The sequence below is a fragment of the Suricata suricatta genome, chromosome 13 (assembly GCF_006229205.1).
Source record: "Suricata suricatta isolate VVHF042 chromosome 13, meerkat_22Aug2017_6uvM2_HiC, whole genome shotgun sequence".
Lineage (NCBI taxonomy): Eukaryota > Metazoa > Chordata > Mammalia > Carnivora > Herpestidae > Suricata > Suricata suricatta.
Genome location: NC_043712.1, coordinates 17,456,475 through 17,476,833, shown reverse-complemented (window position 1 = coordinate 17,476,833; position 20,359 = coordinate 17,456,475). Strand labels below are relative to the sequence as shown.

Below are 20,359 nucleotides of genomic sequence, written 5' to 3'. Positions count from 1 at the left end.
TTTGCATGCATATACATATATACACATATATACCTATGTGCTAAGTATTATCTCTAGATAATGAGTTTAGGGTTATATATATTTCTTTGTATTTATTTTTGGCATATCCCACATATTTTACAGTGAATATGATCATTTATTGCTATTATTATTATTATTATCACTATCATTATTTAATAAAACCCAAAAAGGCAGGGACTTTTCTTACAAAGGGCAGCTCTAGCTATGAATTTCCTTATTAAATGCTGCAGGAGGCAGGTAGTACCACTATTCCCTATGTTACACTGGGTGCAAACGATGCTGGCAGGGGCCAGCATTTTGCTCAGGGGTCCACAGCACATGGCGGCTCTGGGTCCATGACCCAACCTCCCGTGCTCTAAGTTCGCATGAGGGGAACATGCTCTGGAGAACAGAGTTCAATTAGCAACATCAGGGCAATGCATCAGCAGCAGGGGGATGAGACCCCCAAAGTCCTTTCTGCTTAGGGATAAGGTGGGCTGGCTGGTCCTAGAGATCACGAGTCAGGAGGAGAAGCATGTGGAGGCAGGAAGCCAAGAGGGGCTGACTCTAGACACGGCAGTAATTGAGACAGAGCATTTTGATAAACGCAGACCCTTTGGTATCTCTCCCAAGATGCCGATAGCAGTGAAGTCTCTGAGCAATGTACCCTGGGACAGATGTTTGCTGACTTTTACTTTCAAGTACTTTCACATACATTTCTGTTTTCCTACTAAGTTCTTTCACCTATCTCTTCTTCATACTCTTTTTATTGACAAACATGAAAAAGGCTAACTTTTAAATCATTGGCTCTTTGGGAAAAAGGAAGAAACAAACAAATAAGAGTGTCTGAAGGGGGAAAGTGCTGTTTTTTCTCCTCTGTTCATCTTGATAAATGCTTTATGTGCTCCAGCTCACCGGGTCCCCATAGCAGCTCTGTGGAGTCGAGTTGATTTAAATGTCCCCAATTTATACATGAGGGATGTGAGTTTTAGAGTTACTTCCCTCTTTTGGAAGTGACTGAGTAGTATTTTATTTAGTACCTGTGCCTTAACTTACATAGACATTAGCCTATTAATAGACGGATGTGTTATTTCTGATATTTTTACCATTTTAAATGATGCTTCAAAAGACATCCTTGTACCTAATTTTCCCCATATTTGTTCCCAAATATATGTCTGTTGGATTCCTGAATATGATATTGCTAGACCAAAGAGAATGGATATTTTAAATTCTGGGTTTTTTTTCAGCTTCTGGTTTTCTAACACACACACACACATGCATATGCATACGCATACACCTAGAGGTGCTGTTCACCGTCATGAGGCAGTGAGGATTTACTGAGCATTTATCATGGTTCTTTGTGCTTCACTCCCCTTACTGAGTTCTGAGATAAATGCTCTTGCTATCATCATCCCCATTCGCAGATAGGAAAACTGACGCACTGAGGTCATGAATTCACTTGCCCTTTTGACTCCAGATCCTTTAGGCATTGGTCTAACTCTTTAACCATACTTTTCCCTTCTCCTGCTTCTAAACTATTCAGTGGCTTTTCCAAGTTCACTTTTTGCATTAAGAAGTGCAAAGTTCAAAGTAACAAAGAAAAACATACCCAATGATCTGGCCCTTCTTCAACTGAGAAATTTGGAGTCTATTCTCCAGGCAATGGGGAGCCATAGAATGTTGGTTATCCAAGGAGTTAGATGACTACATCAGGGCTTAAGGGAGATGTATGTGACTAAAGATACTTGCTAAGGGACACCAGACTCTTTTGCTTACTCCAAACATATGAAGGACACCCCCTGGATGCTGGAGAAGAGACAGACTGTCAAAAATCCCTCAGGGGACCAGAGACAGCTTCTGTGTATAACCTCATTGCACTCCTGTCCCTTCCCCAAGCTGGAATCTCAAGGTCCTGTCCAACTGCCTAGCACCTGCTCAAACTTATTTTCTGTTTGTTTGATAAGGGGGAAGTCAGTTTATGTTGCAGGATTCCCAGTGGCGGGTTTATTTTAAGATCTGGCGAGCCCTGTGCTCCTCCGTCTGGGACCCAGCTGCGGAAACCCTGACTGGGCGGACACCTCTAGGAAGTGGTGTTTTTGGAAACCAAGCCAAAACAGTGCCTTGCTCTGCCCCTGGGGCAGTTGAATAAAACTGTTGGAAGGGTAGACAGAAGGCAAGCTTCTTCCTTGGGAAGCGAGTCTTGGATACTGTTCAGTCCACACTGTAGAAAAGAGTAGGGCTGAAGGTCATTTGATCTAAAGACATTTAAGAGATTGTATTCGAGTCAGCTCAGACTCAGGCTCACATCCTATTTATCAATTACCTGCAGGATACTGTTCCCATACAGGGTCTCACTTATGTTCAGAAGTCCTTGTATTGATTAGAAACATGGTCTTAGAGTCAAGACTGCCTGGGTTTGAATCTCAGATCTACCCCTAACATTGTGATCTTAAAAAGAGTTGCATGACCTCTTTCAACCTCTATTCCCTTCTCTGTAAAATGGAGAAAATCACAGTATTTACTCCCCAGATAGTGGGAGTGTTAAATGTGTCCAAAGCACAGTGCACCATGCCTGACTTGTACTAAGCACACCGTAAATGTCCCATTGACAGTGCTATCCTCATTCCCAGGATGGACATGAGCCTGATTGTCCCTAGGGCTGCCTGCCTATGACTGTGCTCACTGCAAAGGACACCATGTCCCTGGGTCCTGTAGCTCCCTCTCCGACCGTCCTAACCTTTCTCAATCTGAGCCATCCAGTTTGGTTGACCTCAAGTACCTCCCTATTTAGAAACCTCCCTGAGTCATTGTCCTTCCCCTGTGTGCTGTCTGTTATTCATCAGTGGTTGGCATTGCAGACTTCAACAGTCTTCTCATAGCCTTGACTCCTGCAACAGACTGACCTTCACTCTATAGTTAGACTGGTCCCTCTTCCGGGGCAGGAGCATTTTAAGTTTCATCTTCCTGTGGCCCTTGACACAGCAGAGAATATGTAATAGATGCTCAGAAGGTTTGTTTGAAGGGCAGTATCATTGTATCCATAGATAGTTGAATGGATGAATGAATGGATGGGTGAATATGAAGGAATGAGTGAGTGACTCAATGAGTAAATGAAAAATGAATGAATAGATGAATGAATGGGAAATACTGGGTAAGTGGTGAGGGAAGGAGAGAATAAGGAAATGCATGGCTTACTGACCAGGGATTTGGGGTCCCATGGAAAGCAATTTATCTGTCCCTTGTCCTTAGCTGTGACCTCTGGGCTGCTAAGTCCCATCCACCCTCTCCTTCCTCCTGTTCCCTCTCACCTGTCTCCAGAGGTGACGACTGCACTCATTGGTGCACAGACCATTAACTCTTAAGCACTGAAAGAGGTCAGCTCGGGATTGGTGAGGACTGGGGTGCTGGCTGTCTGGCCCATGGGAGACGTCATAACTCTGTCTCATGCCCACCCATGCAGCCAGGTTTTTATCTCTCCCTCTGCCCGCTCACAGATGACGACTGTACGGACTCCTTCACACCCAATCAAGTTGCCAGAATGCACTGTTACCTGGACCTGGTGTACCAGAGCTGGCAGCCCTCCAGGAAGCCGGCGCCTGTCGCCCTGGCCCCCCAGATCGTGGGTCACACGACCAACTCTGTGACGCTGGAGTGGTTTCCGCCCATCGATGGCCACTTCTTTGAAAGGTGAGTGTGGCCTGTGAAGTGTTGATCCCTCTCTCTCCTGCCAAGAAGAGGGGACTTCAGAAGGGAAGTGGTCTTGGAGAGGAGTCTTGCTGTTTTCTTTGTTCTTGCTCTTGTTCATTTGGAGCCCCTGGCAGTTCAGCCACATAGCAGTGCCTGGTCCAGAGAGGCACGTTGCAGATTTGGGGATCAGAGGATACATGAATCGTCGCTAATCAGAATTGATAAGTAATGATGCATGCTTTCAATGAATAAATGTTTAGCTTTATTTTATTATGAAATACTTGGAAGCTCTATCCTTTGGAATAGAGGTCCTGATCTCTCCATGAGCTCAGGATTTGAAATCACCGCTGGTTAATGGACAATTGTAATATATGTATATTATATGCTAAAATGAAGGTGGATATGTACACATTCATATATCATACATGAATATACATGCATATATATAATATATGTATAGTGCATATAATTAGAATCTTTGTACACAGTATTTCTTTGTAGAATTGAGGGTAGAATTTTTAGAAGACCAGGAATGATAAACTGAGGCACAGGAGTTCTGCTCCCCTGTCTTCCACGTACTAGCTGTTCTGCCTTGGGCAAGTCACTTTCCCTCCCTGAGTGATCCTCTCCCTCAGAAACGTGTCTACTGATGCGTCGGTGGCCTGAAGGCAGGAGCCTGAATCCAAGGGTCTCTTGTGGGGCCTTTCAACATTGAGACCCCCTGAGAAGCTCAAGCCTTAAGGAAAACAGATTCTAGAGTCAGGAAAACAGATTAAAATGTTGACATCTCCACTTGCCTGTAATTTAGGGCTTATTAGTGTATTAACCTCCATCCCAGCCCTTCTTGGGGACATTTTATCCAATACTGATGATATACCACTGATGATGGCAAAAATAACAGCCAGCTAATGATTAACAAATAATCCTCTGAGGTTGTGGCTGTTACCATTTATCAAATGCTTACTCTGGGACAGATTTTGCATTAAAAGCTTTATTTGCAGAGTCTCATTTACTCTTTCTAGTAACTCTGTGAAAGGGGAATCATTTTCCTCGTTTTCTGGATAAGGGAGGTATTGGAGCTGAAAGAGGCTGAGAGATTTGACCCAGCCCATGGAAGTTGGTGGGAGCTGGGCTCTGACTCACATTTTTCAGTGTCTTGTCTCAGGCCTCGGTGTGTTTTCATTAAGTCCTTCCAAAACTTGAATTATGAAGGATGTGTTACCTCTCCCCTCAAAAGAGCTCTCATTTCTGTATATTTGTGTGTGTGTGTGTGTGTGTGTGTGTGTGTATGTGTGTGTAAAAACATATTAGTTCATGGTGCCACATTAAATTGGGGCTCTGGGGCACCTGGGTGGCTTGGTTGAGTGTTCAACTTTGATCTCAGCTCAGGTCTTGATCTCAGGGTCATGAGTTCAAGCCCTGCACTGGGCTTCACATAGGGCATGGAGCCGACTTAAAAAAAATGGAGCTCTAATTTTCTACAGTACCACCAGTCCTGAATCTAGAACCTTTGTCTGGCAGCTGGGTGCATGTGTTCATGGGGGAAGGAAATGTAATCCCTGGGTCCTCTATAAAAACTCCCTTCCCCTGCCCCAGCCGTCCTCACTAGGAGCTCAGAGCTGGGTTTGGGAAACCTCATGTGACACTTCAGAGCAGGCTTTCCAGCAGCCTGTAGATTTATTTATTTTTTCTGTGGCGATGAGAAGTATCAGACTTTTGGTCAAATCTTGGCCTCAATTCCACTTAAAAATGGAAGTTTTGTAAAGGAAGCTTCCTGTGTATGTATTTAATTTGTATTTCATAAAGCAGTTATTGTCCATTAAATAAATACCATCTGATTGTTGGAAACCTATTGGAGGGTTAATTGTTGTGTAATGAGATAGGTCTCTATTACATGGTACCCTCAGCTTCAATCAATATGTTTTTAATAACCTATAGTCAGTTGGTACTTGAGGCTCATACAATAGCTATTCTGTTCGGTCTAAGATTTCATAACGGAGTTATCATATGTTAAATTAAAACTGACATTTTAGAAACATGTCTAATTAGGGTTAACAGCTACGTAGACGAAAGTCTATGGCTAAAGGAAGTCACTCCATAAGTTCAATAAATTCTTATAAAGAAATGGAGCTATCACTCCCCCCATACAGTTTGCACTCATGCACATTGGTCTGGTGCAGTGCATGCAAGTTCTACCAGCACATTGTCTGCACTCCACTCCCTGCTACACCACTCTTGGTCTATGGGACCTTCAGCAAGCCATCTCACCTCTCTGATGCTCTAGGACCCTCTGAATCTTCTTCCATAACTATGCCCACTTCAGCTGGCTTTTGTGGGGAGTTCAACAAACCTGTGACATCTATGGTACGCCTAGCACACCCTCTATGTTCAAGAAATACTAGCTTCCATCTCATACAAAATTTCCCAGAGCTGTTTAGCTACTTGAAAATTCTCTTTCCCTGCAAAATCTCTGGTGTTTTCCACTACATCCATCAATGCCAACCTCTCGCCCCTGGCCATCCCTACGTCCTCCTGCTGTTCCTCACATCTGTGGTCTAAGAGAATACAAGGGCTTTCCTTAAAAAAACATATTCAGATCCTCCCACAGCCTGTGTCCTCACACATGGGCAACTGAATAAATAATTCAAGGCCACCCCTGGCTTTTCTAACTCCTTTATTTTTATCTGTCTTGCAAACATGTGTTGACGGAATGGTTTCAGTTATCTGAACAATTGATGGTGGTGTATTAGAAAGAATTCTGGACTGAGAAGTAAGAGACCTGGGTCCGAAGTCTTTGGAACCTCATTCATTTCCTCTTCCTCTTTGGCCTCCGTTTTCCAGTCTGTAAGCCAAAGGATATCTAGCCTTTTTCAACCAAGGTTCCTATTGCAAATCTCAGAACACAGAAAATGACTTGAGTAACTATTTTCTCAATTGTTGCAATAATTGTACATAATGAGTACCATTCTAGATGCCTAGGAGGGAAGTTAATTCATCATACACAGTGGATATCTTAAGAAAGCAGTGTTCAATGGGACTTCTGCAGTAATGGAAATATTCTATATCTGTACCATCCAATATGGTAGCCATTAGCCAACTGACTATGAAGCATTTGAAATGTGACAAGCGAGGAACTGAATTTCTAAATTTAATTTTAATTAATTTACATTCAAAAACCCACATGTGGCTGTTGGGCTGCCATATTAGCATTGAGCATATTAGCTCAAAGACTTGAGCTTTAAGCTTTGATCCTCATGGAACCTGGGTATGAAAGCTGATCTCTTCCAGTGTTAACATCCTGTACTTCTGTGATTTCAGAGTGTGTGTTTGTCTGTCTGTGTGTGTAGATACAGATGCAAATAAAAATCAAATAAATGCTATAGGTAAGAAAAAATACTATATACTCCCTGGATGTTTGGGATACTTCCTGATTTTGGTAAAGCCTGTATCTCCCCTATGACTTTACAAGCTATGACCTTGGCATGAGTACTTTGTACTAATGATCTATTTCCTAATCTGTAAAATGGGACCACCATACACTGCTCTGAATCACAACATTGCTTTTTAGTTGCTGACTTTGCCTTTGCTTTTGTCCTTCTTTCCTCAATTCATGTTTCATTCAGCATTCAGACCAATCTTTTTAAAATGTAAATTAGATCATGTTGCTCCATTACTTGGAGTGGCTTTAGTGGCTTACAACCCTCTAGTGGCTTCCCATCTCTTTTATGTATAATTTTCATGTAGTCTACAGGACCTCCCATGATCTAATCCTTGCCTATTTGTCCAACTGCCTCTCTTACCACTCTTTCCTTCATTCTTGACTCCTGTCACTCAGATTTCCTTTGGGATTCCTGTACACCAAGCCCTTTTGGGTTTTTTTTTTTCCTGTTTAGGTCTTTTATGTACCTGACACTGCCCCTGAAATACTTTATATCCACTCTTTATGTCACCCTCAGCTCTCACCATAGATGGCATTCCCTCACTGAGTTCTTCCATGCCTATTCCAATTTTAATTAACCCAGTACACCTCTCCCACTGGTATTCTTGCCTACATCATCCATTTCCTTTCCTTCTAGAACTTAATGGGCCTGTGTTTTTATATCTGTTTACTGATTTGTTTATGGACTATCCATCAGGCTGCAAGCTCTATGTGGTATAGGTAGCACATCTAATTTCCTCACCCTTTGATGGCCAATATCTAGTACTTGTACAGTGTTAGCAGCTAGAGGCTGTTCAATGACTACCCATTGAATGAACAGATGAAACAATGAATGAATACGTGAATCAATGATTGAATATGAGAGAAGGTACTTGGTAGGGCTCTGTGCAAACAAGGCACATTTACTGTCAGGTGGATGATGGTTTAGTCACTCATCAAAGTATTTATTGGAAACCTAGGATGTGTCAAGAATTTAGCAAAGTACAGGGGCGCCTGGGTAGTTCAGTCCGTTAAGCATCTGACTTTGGCTCAGGTCATGATCTCACGGTTTGTGGGTTCGAGCACCTTGTCAGGCTCTGTGCTGACAGCGAGCTTAGAACCTGGAGCCTGTCTTCAGATTCTGTGGCTCCCTCTCTCTCTGACCCTCCCCTGTTCATGCTGTCTCTCTCTCTCTCAAAAATAAATAAAACATTAAAAAAATAAAAAATAAAATAAAAGAATTTAGTGAAGTACATGACACTATATGAGTACCATCTAAAACATGGCATCTAAAGACATAAAAAGAAAGGTTCAATGTCCATTAAGGTCAGTGTGGTTCCCGATTACATCCCAGAACCTTTATAATCGTGTTGTCCTCATAGAGCCAGTCATGTGACTCTGAGCTGCTATGCATGGTTTGTGGTCATTGTAAAGGAACTCAGCCTTCCAGAGTGAAGAACTCTCTCTCTACTTCTCACTCCCTGCCAGCAAGTGTATTTGTATAACCATTGTTATTGCTAGTCTAGGAATAATTCATCGATATTAAAAATATATAGAAAATTCAAAGAACCAGAAGGAATAAAAATGGAGGGGGGAATCATCCTATATTCGTTCCACCACCCAGTCATTTGTGCCAACATTTTGTTGTATTGAAGTTATTTGAACAGTATTGAGATGCTGTTATAAATTAAGTTTTGAATACACCTTTTTCACTTAACATTATAGCTACACATTTTCCATGAAATTTCATGGAATATTTTTGTAATGGCTGCTTACCATTTTATTGACCATATTAATCTTAGGTTATTTCATCATTCTCCTATCACTGGCTATTAATGTGCTTGTAAAATTTCTACCTATGTATGATTTCATATTTACACTGATAAAGCTGAGGATGCAAATTATGTAATTTGAGGGTCAAGACTAGGTTAGTCATGAGTCTTAGCAACATGTCTGTGTGACTAGTATTCATCCATTTATCTGTCTACCTACTCATCTGTCCACCCAACCACCCATTTACCCACCACCCATCTAGCCACCATCCATCCATCCACCCACCCACCCACCCACCCACCCATCCACTCACAAATCCACCCAGCCAATATCCACCCACCCACCCATATATGTTGACCACCATATAAGCAAGTAAGCAGAAGAATGATCTGTTAAGATATAGGTTTGGGAATGAGTTCCCTGATAGCTGTGTGGAAGAGGAATGGAGAACACCAGTAGACAGATGCTTACAAGCATACTCCTTCTTACCATGTAATTCCAGGGATTATAGAACTTCTCTGTGAAGGGAAAGCCCTAAGGTTCCTCCACTGTATCTTTCAGGTAGTCAAAGGATAAAGATTCTTCTAGGAAGGATGAAAGAGGTATTGGCTCAGTGTTGCATTTTGAGAAATAATGGACTGATCCCTCTCCCCTCTTGGCAGCTGTCTCCTAAACAAATGCCAAGTCTGGAGAACAAGCAAGATTCCAGAGGCTATTGTGGCTAAAGGGAGATTGAATCCAGATACATAAGACACTAAATGGTAGCGGAAGCTACTATAATATTCCACTTCTAGGTCTGTTCCCTTCAAGGGATTGGCTTACCCCTTGGAAAGCTGCTAAAAGAATTTGATGCAGTGGTAAGGAAACTGCTTTTGACTGTTGAATCAAAGGTGATTCACCCCTCCACAGAATGTCAGGGCTGGAAGATTCTATAGGCATCATCTGGTTCAGCCAACTCATTTTTCGATGAAAAATGCCTTCTTTCTATTTAACACCTAGGACCCAAGATGGTGTCTGGCACATAGGAGGTACCTGATAAACACTGTAAAAAGAATAAAATTTGAGGTTAAATGGGACTAAAGATTTTTTCACAAGCATACATCAAGACCTCAGTGGAGCTTTGAATGTCTGATGAAACTAAGATTATTACAGGTAGTAAGTATTTGGCCTGTTGATTCTGTACTGCCTGAAATTAAAGAAGTGTATCTACCATTAGGACAGAAACCACATAGGCCTAAATAAGATCTTTGCTGGGCACTGGGGAGGAATTTCACTTCTGCTCATGTACTGGAATCTTTGGCAAGGGTAATGTGGAATTGTTGTGTCTTCTGCCCTGGATCAGGAGCTCATTCACCTGTTCCTAAGTCAGTGCATTTCCCTTCTTTCCTTGGCCTCCTAGAGAATTGGGATCAGCATGTGACCTTTGCCTGGAAGGGAGAATCCTGGTGCAGTACGCCATCAATGCCTCCTCCCCGATGCCCTGTGGCCCATCAGGACACTGGAGTCCTCGGGAAGCAGAAGGTAAGGCAACCTGGAAGCTCATTTACAGATTAGGGGGGCAAAGAACAACTCTTTACATACTATCTCATTTGATCTTAAGAATGCTATGCAAGGCCAAGTTTTTAAGTTTATTTTTTTGTCGTTTTCCTCAAGCATTATTGAGACATAAATGACATAGAACATCACGTTGTACAGAGTGATGATTTGATACATGTGTTATTATGAAGTGATTAACACAGTAGGGTTAGTTAACACATCTATCATCTCATAATTTGTGTGTGTGTGTGTGTGTGTGTGTGTGAGAGAGAGAGAGAGAGAGAGAGAAAGAGACGGAGAGAAAACCTATAAGATCTACTCTCTGAGCAATTTTCAAGTGTATAATACAGTATTATTAAGTAGAGTCACCATGTTGTATATTAAAACTCCAGAATTTAGTCATTGTACAACTAGAAATTTGTACCCTTAGCCCAAGATCAAGGCCAATATTTATGCATCGATTCAATACATATTCTTTGAACTCCTTCACTGTCCTAAGTGTGTCATCCCACTTTAAATTTGAGGAAACTGAGGTGCTGAGATATTGAACAGATGCCTGAGGCCACACATCTGATAAAGACGCAGCTTGTATGTGTTATTTTTGCCTCCTGACCCTGACAGCCTGTTGGTTCATACGAGGTCACCTTAGAATCAGTACATATACTTGGGTGAAGGGTAAAGGTTTTAGTAGTCTTTATCTTCTTTGGTTGTTTCTGGGAATACCCAGGGCATCCACATATGCACCACAACTATCCCTCTCCATGTTTCTGCCATGTACCCTCCTTTTAGGGTCCATTTATCAGCAAAACCCTTGATGGAAGCACTTTATGATCACCACTGTTGTGGCCTCTCTCCATGACCAGACCTTCCCCTGCCCAGGCTTTCCTAGGGCTAATAGTCTCTGTGCTCACTGCCAGATCCACCAGGTTTTTTTTACAGAAATTAAGAGAGTGCCTTCTACTCAGTTCTTTGCTCCACGGTCACTTGGTTTTGCAAGCAGCCACTTGGAACTTAGAGAATCTCATTGAAAGTTGCCTGCTCAGTTTCCTTCTGCAATGTCCCCTTCTTTAGAGCTCAGATCTAGTGACTAAAACCAAGCTGGCAGAGACCCCATATTCTTCCTTACCCTCAGAGACTTCTGCTTAGAACTTAACCCCCCCATTCCCTCTACTGTGCAGGGCAGTTCACATCCATGGTCCCTGGGTGGGGACCACAGTCCATCAGAGGAAGCAGAATCTGATTCCTTACTGAGGTTCTGTGAGAACTCCCCCGTTTTCCTTTATATTTTTAGAAAGGAGGTTGAAAAGAAAAAGCCAGAGAATAAAGCAAGGGAGAGGGATCAGAGAGGAAAGTGAAGGAGAAAAATGACAGCGCTGTACTTTGTTATCTTCTAAAGTAGCTTAAAATAAAAATGAGAGCTGAACTTGGGAACTCTAAACAAATCCATCTGGAATGTAAAGCAAGAGGGATGTCTGGGAGAAGCCCTCAGTTCAGCCTCACAGAATCATGGGCTGTCAGACTTGGAAGGGGTGCCTGGGTCATCCAGCCCCAGTTCCCACCCAGTGCAGGAATCCCCCTCCTGCCCTCCCTCACCGAGGCTCTCCTAGCACCAGCTCATACATTCCTCGGCCTTTTATTTGTTAGAAAGTTCTTCCTGAAATCTATGGTCGTGACTTTTCCATCCCAGCAGAACCCACATTGGGTTCTCACGGAAGAAAGTGCATGTCTCTGGCAGCTCATAACATGTGTGCGTGCAGAATGAGCAAGTGCCACCTGTGACCCCTGTAGGAGCTGTGTGCCTGGCACTGTGCTGGGTGCATGGGCAAGGTGGAGCTGACCATCCCACAGGGCTGCCAGAGGAGTGGAAGGGTGATTACCATTGGGTGGAGTGAGGCCATGATGATAGGAGCACAGAGTGCTGCAGGGAGCAGTGAGAAGCTGGCCTCATCGAGAACTATGGTCCCCATCCAGGAAATGTCACCACACCAGTGAGCAAGGCACATTGAGAACATGAAGGAAGCTGCGTATCTTTAGAATAGTGTTTTTTTTTAGTGTGATCTGGAGGATTATGGCATTCCTAGAGACTTTTTAGGGTATCCTCAAAGTCAAAAATTATTTTCATAATGATGCTATGCTATTGATTACCATTTTCACTCCCATTCTCTCATGAGAATGGACCTTTCCAGTGGTTGCATGGAATGCGATGTTATCACTGCTCCAATAGCTAATGGAGCACATGCTTATGTGTTCTTGCATTCTAAAATTTCTCAGTTTTTATTGATAATATAGTAACTACTAGTTGATGTAACTCACATAAACAGAAGCTCTTCAGTAATGCTTTGAGAGCTTAAGAGGGTTTGGAGCATGAAGAGTAAGGTGTGGGTCAGGGGAGGTGGGACCGAGTGTTATATGATGACCGGTTGAGGATGAGTCTGTTACTGAGGGCAGCAAGGAGGCACCACATGCCTTGGCAGGAGTCAGGAGCATGGTGATATGTACATCTCAAGATTGCATGGATTGCTCTGTGGAGAAGAGCCTGGGGAGGAGTGTGCTGGGGAAAAGGGAGCAGTGGCATTTGCAGGAATCCAGAGAGGGATGGTGATGGCCCGGGTGGGGTCCATGGGAGTGAGAAATGGAGACAAATCAATGGAATTGAGAGACATTTGGGAGGTAGAATCAGCAAGACTCTCCACTGAGACTTTCTGGCTAAAACATTCTTGGTTTGTTCTACCAGTTGTGTGAATGAAATAATTTTCAGACATCTCCCACACCTCATCCAGCCCAACTGTCAGTTGGTTAAGTCTGTTCCTGGTTTGCTCTTGACCTTCGTAAAGCATGATATGTAGAGCAGAGTTCAGCTGGAACTGCTGAGCCCCATGGTTCCCTGAGCTGACCCAGGCATGCAAGGAAGCCCAGGAGCCTTGGGTTTTCCTTCAGGATATGTAAATGTAGTGCATGCAGGCCAGGAAAAGACACTGTTCTTTTTTTAGAGCATCCTATTATAGACTGTGTGATCCTTTTGGCTCAGACCCTTTTAATATCCTTGATGAAATAAACTTTTCCATGAGCCAAACTCTGCAATTTATTTCTCAACTCATTTTCATCCTATTTATCTTTGCGTGTTTAAGTTTTTGGACTTTCCAAACTAACATAAAACTCCCAAATCCATGAGCGATGCCAGACAGATCTTTGGGGTGGAGGGATGAAGAGGGCTGGACCTTGGTCTGAGCCCCACCATCAGTGTGCTCTGTGCCCTTGGAGGAGTCACTTAGCTTCTCTGAAGATAGCATGCCATGCACAGAATAAACGTTCTGTCTAGCTCTAATATTCCATGGAGCTGTAACTTCTTTATTTTAACTCCATGTTAATAAGATAGAAGATTTATCATTTAACAGATATTGCATATCTATGGTGTTCCACTAACTCTTTCCATGAACTTCAGGTAAATACAGTCACGAAATTCTTGCCTTTGGCCACAGAAAGTGGTTGGACTCAGAGGAAATGCTGTTTTTCTATATCTTGAGTGAAAACTGTATTTCACAGTTGAGTATTTTCTGAGGTGTTTAATACCATGGACACTTGTTGCCCAGAACTTAGATAGCCAGGCCTGATCAACTCAAATCTCAGGTAAGATCACGTGTCCAAGCATATAGCACCTTGCAAATGTTGGGTTTTCCATGAGAGACTGACACGTGGCACTAGCTGTTTTTATTTTTTCTTATGTGTGTGAGCCTTTCCCCCCATTTTTCTGCCCAGAATATTTCAGGTGTGCAGCAGTATTCATCTGGAAAAACTTGGTATTAAGTTTTTATAACTATATTTGTGTCTACAGCTGCAGAGTATATACACAAAGATATATAATAGATGTCTGTATGGATCTCCATAAATGTACATTTAAATCAGCATAAGTATATATAAATATATTTCACACACATATGTGGCCTCATTTCTAATGGACAGTTTGTATAAATATGTACCTTTTAATGTAATCACGTGTTTGCTTAAAATTTTTCACTAGCCCCCTCTATCCTTCTTGGTATGAAGTACAGTGTCCTTAAAGTGACATACAAGACCCTGCATCATCTGGGTTCTGTTTTGCTTGCTGGCCTCAACACTTGCTACTCTCCCATTGTGCTCACAACCATAGTCATCTTTGTTCCTGTTCTCTCTCAGCTGTTCTTTTTGCTTGGACTACTTCTTCCCCCCAAGCTTTTCCCTGTTCCTTCCTCCTTATGTTTCATAACAGAGCTAATCTATTTGTAAGCATCTAATAAGTATCCCATCTCATTTTGAGTTTTACAGCACCCGTGTGAGGTAGGTACCATCAGAGTAGGGGGCACCGTGAGCTTATAGTTCAAACCAGCTTCCATTGCTTCAAAGTTTGGCATGCTGCCTGGATCAACAGTATCAAATAATATTCTGCTTCCCATCAGGGAATGACTTAACCATCTGAGTCTCAGTTCCCTCTTCTGGAAAACGAGTTTCATAAGACCCAGGCCATAGACTTATTGCGGGAATGGGGCATGTAACATGCTTGGTGCAGCACTGATCTCATACAGGATGATCAGTTCGTGGAGCCTGGTATGGTTTAAGTGGGGTTGCTGTATTGGTGATGGTTGGACTCCATAACCCTGAGCCTCTTTTTTTACATATAAAATTTTGTCTCTGATGACAGGACAAGCACAAGCTTTGCTAAGATCTCCATTCCTCTTTACCTACTTGACTGTAAGGTCCAGGGCTCACCTCTCTGTCCTTTGAAAGGCATTTGGTCTCTCTGTTGACTAACCAAAAACTGGGGAGAAGGCAGGAGCCAAACACATTTTTCATCTTTGCTCTGTTGTGACTCCTGTTGCTGATAGCCATTTTCTCCAAGGAAGGGAGAAAGATTGCTCCATCCCTTGCCAGTTCCAAGAGAAAGTGTGAAGAGGAGGTGGAATGTTCTCCTGGCACTCACCACAGAATAACGGGCTTCTGTATTCCACAAACCACTCACTGCTTTTGTAACTCCATACTAGCAAGATAGAAGATTCTTCATTTAACAAATACTTTTTGAATGCCCACTATCATCACTGACTATGGACCAGGCACTATATTAAATAAAGGCTACCTGGCATTGAGTGAAACAGCTATAAGAGACAAAAATGATAATTGTCTTACAGGATCTTGGTGACAAACAGATGAATAAATTAATGGCTAGGGAATGTGCTTCAGATACATTAAAATATTGCCCTCAGGAAATCTCAATGAATAAGTGATAACCTATGTGCCAGTAACTCACAACACTGAGAGAATCGGGACTCCATTGGATTGGAGAGTCGACAGGAAGAAAAGCTTCAGCCTCGCTAGGGAGTCTATTTGTGCCTTGACTTAAACCACTGGTCACTTCTAGCCAGCATTTGCTGCAAGTAATGGATGAACCTTTCCAAGGAATGGTAGAGAGAATCCTGTAATTATATCCATTTATTCCTGCCTGATGTGTTATATCTAAAAAGTCTTCTGAATTTTTCTCACCCCCCCCCCACTTTCTTTTCATTTTCTCTTCTCCACCTCCACTCGGTGTCTTCTCTCTTCTCTCTTGGCTGGGCAGAGGCATGGAGATTGGAGGAATTTTTATAGGCTTCACTGGAATAGCTTTTCCACCCAAAATGGTTTTCTAGTTTTCTTATTGTTATTCCTATGACGCTGTAACACTACCACTAAGCTATTTCAGACAAAGATTGCCTTTTCCCTTCTTCTTTAGAAATATCCAGCATCCCACTTCCCACCAAAAGACCAAAAAAAAAAAAATGTGGCTAATAGGACAACTTGAGATCCTCCATCCTACCCTCACCAGCTGATCTGTATCTCTTGTTAGACTCCCTTAAACAAATTAGAGCCGATCATTACAGAGTCCTGATTACTTTTCTCAGCAGTGCAAAGGAGAGCTCTCTGAGGGTCTAAGAATAAGTGATCTCAGCAGAGAAAAATTCAGAAGTCGCTACAGGCTGAGATCAGTGGGGATGAGGCACTGTCTCCCCAGGGAAAGAGTAGAAGAATCCCTCCTTCCTTCTCCACTCCCACCCACCCCCCTCCCCCACCTCACCCAACCCTCCCCTTTCCTGAGTCAGATTGGACAGAGTGCTGAGAAGTTCAGTGGTATGGAATGACCTCATGTGGCGAAGAGGAGGAGGAGAGATAAGATGGCTCCAGGGCTGCCTTCCAGTTCTGTCATTCATGGTTCTAGACAGTTTCCCTCCCAGAATCCTCAGTCCAATGGGAGGAACTGTCTGCCCTCACATCTTTGCTGGAGGTTTCTGGTTCTTCTGTCATTTGAAGCAGGTTGTACTGAAAGCAGTACTATAGGGATTCTAGTTTATTTTTGTGGCCTCTGCATGCAGTAGGGAGAATAAAGAGTATGAACTTCAAGATGAGACAAAACTGGGTTCCGATGCTGACCTTCACATCAAGCTGTGAGACTTTGATCAGTCCACTCCACATTTTTGAGCCTTAGTTGCCTCACCTCTGAGATGAGTCTTTGTAAGAAATAAGCAAGTTCAGGGGATGTTTAGCAAATGTATGTTTAGCAAATGTGTGTCCCTCCCTTCTTTCCATCTGGGGCAGCAAAGCTTACAAGTAGGGAATGAAGAAAGAAAGTTTGAGCATTGGCTCAATAGTAAGACACTTACTTGAATGTAGTTTTGGCCAAATGTTTGGTGATTCATCCAAGATCTGTATTGCAGGGGTGGAGATGGGCTGGGTGCTGTGCATACAGCTATTCACCAAAACACTGAAAATCTTCCCTTTCTTTTCACCTCTGTCTGAGCTCTAGTCAGGCCAGTCTCTCCTAGTGTCTACAGGATGTTCCAAGGACCAGACTGAAGGGCTTTCAGGAACTCATACCCTCATCTCTTCTCCATAGGTCATCCAGATGTTGAACAGCCCTGTAAGTCCAGTGTCCGCACCTGGAGCCCAAATTCAGCTGTCAACCCACACACAGTCCCTCCAGCCTGCCCTGAGCCACAAGGCTGCTACCTTGAACTGGAATTCCGCTACCCCTTGGTCCCTAAGTCTTTAACCATCTGGGTGACCTTTGTCTCCACTGATTGGGACTCTAGTGGGGCTGTCAATGACATCAAACTCTTGACTGTCAGTGGAAAGAACATCTCCCTGGGGCCTCAGAACGTCTTCTGCGATGTCCCACTGACCATCAAACTCCAGGATGTGGGTGAGGAGGTGTACGGCATCCAGATCTACACATTGGATGAGCACCTGGAGATTGATGCAGTCATGTTGACCTCCATAGCAGACAGCCCACTCTGCCTAGAGTGTAAGCCCCTGCAGTACAAGGTGGTCCGGGACCCTCCTCTCCAGGTGGATGTGGCCTCCCTCCTACACCTCAATAGAAGATTCATGGACACGTAAGTGCACTCTCTGGATAAAGAGGTGGTCATGTGGGTGGGCTGCAGACAAATGTAAGGTGGGTCAGAGAGTCCTGTCTTGATAAAACATTCATCATAGACTGACTCACTTTTAGGAATTCACAACCTGGAAGTGGGTGTAGAATGGTCTTAACAAGGCAGAGTTGACATGGTGGGAATGGCAAAGCACAAGTAACCAGAAGGTCTGGTGTTTGGGGAGAGCTCTAACGTAATTCTAAGATTTCCAGACCTCTCTTGGTTTTCCCAACAATTAAACTGATGAGGCCGTATAAGATTAGTAATGAGTAAGTCAGGTATTACTCATGAAATTGGAAGAATGGAATTTTGCTAATGATTTCCTTTTTATATTTAATTGAAGATTCATGCACTTGGATTGCTTTTTCAGTGAATGAGAAGGGGGTGAAGTAATATAGCAAGGTGCCTTGGAATTGAGCATGGTTCTGTGTATTTGCATGGGTATGTTCTTGGAAGGTGAACATCACTATCATGGTCCTTGTTTTGTTTCCTTTTCCAAAGTGGAAGAGAGGTACAAACCCATTTGATCCTTAAGAGCCCTTGCAGCTCTAGGTCTTCAAGATTCTTTTGGGATACTCACGGCTTTTATGTGAGAGAGTGCTCATCCTTAATATTCATTTCTCAAGGTACCTTTTCCTCCAGCAGTGTCAGGATTTATGTTTTATGAGAGAGGCCCTCTTACAATGACCTCATTAGTGCTTTGCCTGTGTGCCAGACAATGGGCTGAGATCTTTGCATCTTCTACTCATTTCATTGTCTACACAAACTAGCCCAGTTACTCTTCTTGTTTTACAAAGAAGGATGCAACAGTTTCAAGATGTGAAGTCACTTGTCCAAGGTCACATAGTTAGAAAGTGGTAAGATCAGGTTCTGTCCTGACTCCTAAGCCAGTACCTTCCAACAGTGTTCAGTTAAAAATATGATTCCAACTTGTGCTTTAGTCTAACAAATGAGGGTGCCTTACACCACCTAACTTGTGTACCAAAAATCTACGAAGTCAGTCACCACATGTTTGCTGAACGTCTGCTATGTGCAAAGGACATTGGTAGCGAACACACTGAGTGCCAGAAAGAACAATAGCTCAGGCGTCAGATGCATTGTGTTTAGCCCCAGCCGGTCCACTTACTAATTTTAGATTAGTTCGTCGATCTCTTTGAGCCTCACTTCCCTCTTCTGTGTGATGAAAGTGCTCAAGTCAGTGGTTTCTATGGGCCTTTTTGTAGCACTTTCTTTGGTTCTAAGATGATAGAAGACACAGTCTCTGCTCTGTCTACTTGAAAATATTTACTGAACCAATCATTAATAGAAACCAAGTTCTGGAGGAAACTTTTAATCTTTTTAAGAGACAGAATCACTTTCAAATACTTTACCAGCACTCCCTTTTACATGCCCGCAATTAACGTGCACATCACAAGCAGACCCTTGCCCATTCATTGACTCAGAGATGAAGAACATCTGTTCGAGAACTCAGAGGCAGCACTTGGTTTGTGTTTGAGAACATACTTAAAATTTAAAGGATCATCTTGCCTTGAAAATATTCCATAGCTCTGTCTCTTTCATCTTCTTGCTTGTCTAGAGTGGTAAAGTTCTATAAATATGCATCCACTTAAAATTTCTTCATAAAACAATGGATAAAAGAAGTAATAGATGCTGTAAACTCTTAGTTTAAACCCAGCTTTTTTTGGGGGGGGGGTAGGACCTAGAGTTGTGCGCCTGTGAGGGTTGACTTGAGTTGATAAATGTAGAGATTCAACTGAAGAAGTTAGAGCTCCCTGAGTTCCATTCCCAGATAGTCATTGATTTGCTCTAGGATCTTAGGCTAGTCACTTACCCTTTCTGGCCTTCAGAAGCCTTAATCTACAAGGAGAAGGATGTACTAGACTGGGGGTCTCAAAGTCAGGTGCACATTATGGAAATTTGAGGCACTTTAAAAGCACTTGTGTTTCACCAGCATCCTCTCTCCAACCCCATCTCCCACCCCATCGCAGCAACACTCTAGGCATTTATTTAATTGATAAAGAGGATAAAGCCTGGCCATTAGGGCTTTTAAAATATCACTAGATGGTTATAATGTGCAGCAACATTTATGAACCACCACATTAAAGCAGGTTCCCAAAGTGGGGCCCCAGACCAGGAGCAGCAACAAGACCTGAGAACTTAGGGCAAGTCCGTAGATCCCAGCCTAGACAACTTGATCATAAACTTGGCTACAGGGTCTTCCCAAATTACTCAAAGACTGGCTACATACAGTTTTTTAAATTTATTTTTAAATGTTTTTATTTTATTTTTGAAAGAGATAGACAGAGTGCAAGCTGGGGAGGGCCAGAGAGAAAGGGAGACACAGAATCTGAAGCAGGCACCAGGCTCCAAGCTGTTAGCATAGAGCCCAATGCAGGGCTCAAATTCAGGACCATGACCTGAGCCAATGTCAGATGCTTAATTGACTGAGCCACCCAGATGCCCCATGGCTACATACAGTTTAACATCTACTGCTCAAAGTGATCAATAAGGC

General features: G+C 42.9%; 1 protein-coding gene across 1 annotated transcript in view; it reads left to right on the top strand.

The window, feature by feature from the left end:
• Positions 1–20,359, top strand: part of PAPPA (pappalysin 1) — a gene marked incomplete at its 5' end in the record, with an annotated part of 251,587 nt that overhangs the window by 61,807 nt on the left and 169,421 nt on the right. Inside the window, 3 exons of the mRNA XM_029919628.1 lie at positions 3,495–3,687; positions 10,278–10,399; positions 17,313–17,811. Coding sequence (XP_029775488.1) covers positions 3,495–3,687; positions 10,278–10,399; positions 17,313–17,811 — 814 coding nt within the window. The remainder of the gene's footprint in view (positions 1–3,494; positions 3,688–10,277; positions 10,400–17,312; positions 17,812–20,359) is intronic.